Here is a 6624-nt window from a genome sequence, read left to right as displayed (position 1 = left end):
TCAGCAGGCCGGGCGGGAGCACACAGGGTGGCAGAGGAGGGACACACAGGACGCCGGGCGGCAGCAGCTGGGTTGGCAGGAGGAGGTGGGGGCACAGCAGAAAGGGACGGGCACGCAGCAGGCGGGCCTGCACACAGGGCGGCAGAGGAGGGACACGGAGGAGGAGGGTCTGCAGCAGGAGGTGGTGCAGCAAGCCGGCTGGCAGCTAGACTGCTGGCAGCATGAAGAGGAAGCCCCAGAGCAAACAGGCACACAGCTCACAGGCTTGCAGCAGACGGGCACGCAGCAGCCCTGCTGACTTTGGGAGGAGGTGCAGCAAGCTGGCTGGCAGCTAGACTGCTGGCAGCACAGAGAGGAAGCCCCAGAGCAGATGGGCACAGAGCAGACGGGCTTGCAGCACACAGGCTTGCAACAGACGGGCACACAGCAAGCCTGCTGGCAGGAGGAGGAGGTGCAGCAAGCAGGCTGGCAGCTAGACTGCTGGCAGCATGAAGAGGAATCCTCAGAGCAGGTGGGCACGCAGCACACAGGCTTGCAGCAGATGGGCACGCAGCAGACCTGCTGGCAGGGGGAGGAGGTGCAGCAAGCAGGCTGGCAGCTAGACTGCTGGCAGCATGAGGGCGTGCAGGAGCTGGTGCAGCCTGATTGGCAGGGGCTGGGCTCACAGGTCACCTGGCAGCAGGGGCTGGACACACAGCTCGCTGGGGTGCAGACCAGGGTCAGGCAGGGGGCCGGGGCGCAGCAGGGGGGTTCGCAGCAGCTCTCTTGGCAGTCGTCCACCTGCCAGGAGTCGGAGCAGGAATCACAGGAACCAGGAAAGCAGACGCGGCTGCTGTAGCTCAGGTCGCTGGAGCAGACGGACATGGTGGATGCTGCTGTGCTGGGGGTTGAGCTGGGGGAGACGGGAGGGAGTGGGTGAGGGAGTGAGTGAGGTGCTCAGGTTTGTGGGGCTTTTATACTCCTCCATGGTGCGTGTTGTCCAGACAGGAGGCTCAGCAAGCCATCCCTTCCTTGTTGGGGTGTACAGCCAGCTCCAGGAGAATAAACAGTAGCTGTGTTTTTGTTTCCCAAGAGCTGTTGCTCAGTTTACAAAACTTGGAATTGGCCTGGGGCGCATGTGCATGTTTTAGACTCAGGAGGAAGAACTGAGGTGCAGTTCAGGCTGTGCTGCTTTGCTCCCCAGGCTCACGTGGAGGGTGGCGAGGTCCATGTGTGTGCCGGGCTATGGGGAGTGAGTGCCTGTGGGTGGCTCTGCTGGGCCTTGGTTTTCTAGGCTGCTGAACAAGATCATGTGCCTCTGTGATTCAAAGGTTAGGGAGAGAGGTTTGTTTGGGTTCTAAATAAAGATAATGTGAGTCATGATTTGTATGCTGTAATGTATTCCTTTCCTTGGGCTGCCGTGACAAACAGTACCACAAACTGGCTGGTCACACAACAGAAATTCCATGTCTCATGGTTTTGGAGGCCAGAAGTCTGAGATCGAGGTGTGGACAGTGGACAGCATGGGTTCCTTCCGAGGCTGCGAGGGGCACTGTCTCACCCTGTTTGCCTCACTCCTGTGGGCTGCTGCTATCTTTGGGGTCCTTGACTTACAGTGGCCTCACCTGAGCTCCGCCTTTATCTTCACACAGCTTCTCCGTGTGTGTGTGTGTGTGTGTGTGTGTGTGTGTGTGTGTCCAAATCTCCCTTTTTTATAAGGACACAAAGCATATTGCAGTAGGGCCCATCCTAACAGCCTCCTCTTAACTTGATCATCTACAAAGACCCTATTTCCATATAGGGTCACATTCACATGTACCAGCGGTCAGGACTTCGGCACCTTTTGAGGGACACAATTCAATCCACAGCAAGCAGACACAGTGGCAGAACCTGGGATGAGGAGATGGGCGCAGGAGCAGAACCTGGGATGGCAAGGCAGGCACGGCAGAAGTGTTTCTCGTGGACTTGGGCCTGGGGCAGGTGGAGCATGGGGGGTGGCGAGGGTAGCACAGGACAGCAGGTGCCCAGCACTGGGCACTCAGCAGCCTTTGCTTGTGAGGTGTGGCTTGACCTCGTGGAATGGTTTTAGGGAATAGTGGCTGAAAAGCGGAGTTCACATCGCCCTTCACCAGCTTCCCGATGCCACCGCAGGTCGGTTCCCAGCTCTGAGAAAGCAGTGCTGGTCTGTTTCTTCTCACCCAGGATGGGCTTTAGGCAAATGCACCAGCTTCCCGTGGGTCCTGCTCAGGACCCCACATGGCGTTGGCTGAAAGGTCTCCTCGGCTTCTCTGGTTTGTGATGGTTGCCCAGTCTTTCCTTGGCCTCAGCCACCTTGACTGGTTGGGTGTTTTGTAGAACGCCCCTCCACGTGGACTTGTGTGAGGTGTCCTCGTGTTGGGGGAGGAATCCCACAGGAGCAGTGCACATGGGGCACGGAGGTGACATGGCTGCGTCCCATCCCCGCGGTGCCGCCGTTTCCCTCCGTAATTGGTCGTGTCTGAGACCTGGCAGCTGTCCTGCGTCTGCCCAGGCGTTTGCCCGGCAGTGTTGGTGCCCCTCCAGGGGCCTGGCCTGCGCGGTCCCTGTGGGGCTCTGTTGAGGATTCTCCTCCCTGCCTTGTTCCTTCCACACTTACTAATTGAAATTCTCGCGGGAAGAGGAGCTGTCCTGCTCTTCTGTGTGTCTATTTGCTTCCTTATTTATTTATCTAGGTGTGGACTAAAGAATGTTTATCTATTACTTGAGCCATAATCCAATACGATCACTATGTATTTTGTGGTTGCAGTGGTTCCAACTTTGGCCCTCAAGTTCTTTCGTTTTGGCCCTGGTGCCCTTTCAACACGCTGTCCCTCCCTGACCTTTCTGACTTTTGGGTCCAAGTTCATCTCAGATTTGCCCTGTTTCATCCCTGGAATCAGATGCTTCTCTATGAAGCCCTGCTCCCTCTTGGTGGACGAAGGCATTTAGAAACCAAAATCTGGAGCAAGCTGTGCCCACACTACTGGGGTGTTGCTTTCCCAGCCCTCCTAGGAGACAGAGCAAGGGGGCCGGCATGTGCATTAACACCCAGCTGATCTTAGAGGGAGGGGTTTCCCCACTAAGAATCGTGTTGGCACTGGTTTTTCCAGACTAGTGTTATCTGGTCTGAAGTGTTCCCTTCTAGGCTGGATGTGGTGGCTCGTGCCTGTAATTCCAGCACTTTGGGAGGCCAAGGCAGGAGGACATTTAAGGCCAGGAGTTTGAGATCAGCCTGGGCAACATAGCCAGACCCCATCTCTACAACGTATTGTCCTTTTTACATGTTGCTGGATTGTATTTGCTAATATTTTATTGAGGATTTTGGTTGGTCTGTAGTTTTCTCTTATTGCAATGCCTTTGCCTGGTTTGGTAACACTGCCTTCACGAAAAGAGTTGGTGAGGGTTTTCTCCTATTCTATCTTCTGAAAGAGATGATGTAGAATGGACATTTTTTCTTCTTTAAATGATTGGTAGTGTTTTCCAGGAAACTGTAGTTTTTCTGTGTTGGAAGGTGTTCTTTATTAGATATTGGACCTCCCAGTTATCTTTTCTTCTTTAATGAGTTCTGGTATTTGCGCCTATCAAGGAATTGGACCACATTATCTGAGGTTTTGATAAACAACACGTGGTGTTGTGTATGGAGTTCCCTTATCAGCCTTTTAATTTCTGACAATTGTTTAGCAATATCCCCTTTTGTTCTCCATATAGTTTATCAATTTGATTGATCTCAAAGAACCAGCTTGGGTTTCATCAATTTCCTCTATTTTCCTTTTGTTTTCAATTGCGTGGACTCCTGCCCCATCCTTCCCTGTGCTTGCTGTGGGTTCCATTTCCTCGTCTTTCTCTAGTTTCTCAAGGCAAAGCTCCTATGTTGGGTTCAATACCTTTCTTCTTTTCAAAGCAGCGCTCGGCCCCCTCCTTCTCCATCCTTGGTGGCCGTACCCGGCTTGTGCCTGAGGCTGTGAATGAGCTTGTCTCTGCAGCACCTTCTGTAATTCCATAATTCCTGGCTTCTGGACCCATGTCTCACAGATGATAGAGTCAAGGAGGATGCCCCACAAGGTGGCTGTGAGGGCAGGTCAACCTCCAGAGGCCCCCACCCAGCACTGCCGAGGCTGTGTCGGGAACTCATCTGCCCTTGGGTGTCCACTCCCAGGAGGCTGAGAGGCACACAAGACTGCAGGCGTGGGGTCTGGAGCCAGGAAGAGGCTATTTTAATTAAACAGTGGAGGGAGAGGCTCTTGCTGGGATGGGCAGGATTCTGTTTTCTGATTGCCAAAGCCCAGCGAGCAATGGGCTGACTGTCTGTCCCGGGGCTCAGCAGGGCAGAGGCTCATCCCGACTGCTGGGCAGGATGGGCTGACTGTCTGTCCCAGGGCTCAGCAGGGCAAAGGCTCATCCCGAGTGCTGGGCAGGGCACCTTCTGGATGGTGGCCCAACATTGCCTCAATGAGGAGGTGGCACCTGGTCGTGCTCAAGCTAAACCCCCGGGGGTGAGCCCAGCACCAGGCAGTGCTGTGCAGCAGTGTCTCTCTGAGACTGGGGGGAGGGGGTGGTAGGGTGCATGGGGTTTACTTAGAGACCCATTCTTTCCAGGGGACCCAGGACGCAACGCCACAGGATATGGAGTCTCATCCCCAACCTCCATCAGCCTGAGGCTTGGGCCAACATCAGAGCCCTGAGGCACAGAATCCCCCCACACCAAGATGCCAGAATCCTCCCAGAGTCAGTCTGGCACCCCCCAGACACACACAGCGGCCTCCATCGGGGGTGGTCGCTGTACACAGACCTCTCTACACACAGTATCCACTGTTGCTGTCCCTATGTCATGGCATGTTTTATAGCTCAGGGTCTTTCCAAGAAGCGGCAAAGCCTCCTCACACTCTACCTTTTGTGTTTAATTGCATAAATAGTAACAATAATAATACATTCTCCTGTCCTAAAGCAGGCCACCCTTTCTTCACCGTGCTACCCCCATCTGCATGTCCCCACACTCTCTGGTGCTGTAGGTCACACACACACACACCCGCCCCAGCCAGGACCCTCTGCATCCTTTCCATCCTTGGCCCATGGTGTGTCCTGCCACATCTTCCCGCTCTGTGCCTGGGCCAGGCCCAGGCAGTGTCCCGCAGCCAGGATGCTCACGGCTGCTTTGCCGGCTGTTCCTGCACTGCACGTCTGGGTCACATCTGGTTTTTCTAAGTGCCCTTCACACCCTGTGTGCACATGTGCGGACGTGCATGTCTGGGTCACATCTGGTTTTTCTAAGTGCCTTTCACACCCTGTGTGCACATGTGCGGACGTGCATGTCTGGGTCACATCCGGTTTTTCTAACAAAGAAGTGCCCTTCACACCCTGCGTTTCACACCCTGCGTTTCACACCCTGTGTGCACGTGTGCAGACGGGGATGCTTTTCCAGGGTATGCTCTTCTGCAGACCTGCTCCATCCCAGGTGCTCACACTCTCTGGAGGACATAGAGGGCCCAAGTGTCACTGCAGCTGTAGCACTGCAATGCACATGGCTGTGCAAGGAAGGGCTGTGCCTTCTCCTGGCCTGGAGTGGAGTCCTGCTCTCCAGCTGCTCACTGGGGCCCTGCCACGCACAGGCAGGTGGGGGAGGAAGGCCTCTGCTTGAGATGTTTGACCGAAGCCCTTCCAGGGCCTTCACGGGGAATCCATGACATTCCCCACACAATGCCGGCCCGGATGGGCACGTGGGGGAAGATGAACCCTAGAGGGTGCCAGAGTGGACTGACCCAACACCCTCATGCCAGGCTGAGGCAGGAGGCCCCTCAGCAAGACTGCCAGATGGAGGGAGACAGCTCCGGGAATGCCTGCCTCACTCCGCCATGTCCTGGCATTTACCCAGGCTGGGGCCAGCTGCAGTGGCCGGGCTGAGGAGGGTCCAGGAATCAGTCTCAGGCTCTGCTCCCAGCCACTTAGCCTGGGCCAGGGATCTGGTCTGCAGTCCTTAAATGCCTTCCATGCTCCCCATTTTCCTCCCTGTCACCTGGCCTCAGAGGAGGCCAGGCCAGCCCATCAATTACGTTCCCACCAACTTTGAATCTGAGGTTCCCCAGGAGCTTATCCACTCCCCTGGCACACCCAGAGGGGGACGAGGGGCAGGCACTGCCAGCTCCACGGCAGCACCAGCCTCCCACAGCACCTAAGGGCAGCACAGGGACCTAAGGGAGGCCGGCAGACAGGAGCCTGGGCCTGCCTGGTCTCATTCCCAGCCGCTTCCTGAGTTTCCTTCAGGGTCCCCGTGGCTGCGGTGGGGCCATGCATTCCTTCCTTCCTCCCGCACAGCTCACCCTGCACAGTGCCTGGCTGCCGACTTGAAAACAGCAGCCATGGGTGGAATGTTACCTGCAGCTCAGAGGCAGCCGTGCAAGATCCCCCGGGAGCAGGAGGAGGGGTTGGGGGAGGCCACACGGGCACGCCTCATGGTGCCTCTGTTTCCTTGCCACTGAAACAGAGATAACCTTGGTTCACCGCTCACAGGGGCTATAGTGCTATGTAAAGTGCCTGCCACGCTGATGCCCCATACATGTTGGCTGTTATGGGTATCCACTTTTGGGGGTGTCCTGGCCTAATCCACCTGTGATTTCTTTGCCACAGACCTGC

The 6624-nt window shown here is 55.9% G+C and overlaps 1 protein-coding gene across 1 annotated transcript; it reads right to left on the bottom strand.

Annotated features, from left to right (window-relative positions):
• Nucleotides 1-867, bottom strand: LOC100448286 (keratin-associated protein 10-12-like). Its single transcript, XM_024239315.3, has 2 exons — nt 559-867; nt 1-432 (listed from the first exon to the last, which is right to left on the bottom strand). The coding sequence occupies exons 1-2, from the start codon at nt 862-864 to the stop codon at nt 1-3; spliced, it is 738 nt and encodes a 245-aa protein (XP_024095083.3). The 5' UTR covers nt 865-867.
• Between the last annotated feature and the right edge of the window lie 5757 nt (nt 868-6624).

Source organism: Pongo abelii, chromosome 22 (genome assembly GCF_028885655.2).
Source record: "Pongo abelii isolate AG06213 chromosome 22, NHGRI_mPonAbe1-v2.0_pri, whole genome shotgun sequence".
NCBI classification, from domain to species: Eukaryota; Metazoa; Chordata; class Mammalia; order Primates; family Hominidae; genus Pongo; species Pongo abelii.
This window is presented reverse-complemented; position numbering and strand designations above follow the sequence as displayed.

Bases quoted from the DNA above. Each gene is read 5' to 3' on its own strand.
- LOC100448286 (XM_024239315.3), bottom strand. From the start codon at position 864: ATGTCCGTCTGCTCCAGCGACCTGAGCTACAGCAGCCGCGTCTGCTTT. The intron at 433-558 runs GTCTGCTGCGTG...TCCTGCCAGCAG, and splicing joins CCTCCTCCCCCTGCCAGCAG to GCTTGCTGTGTGCCCGTCTG.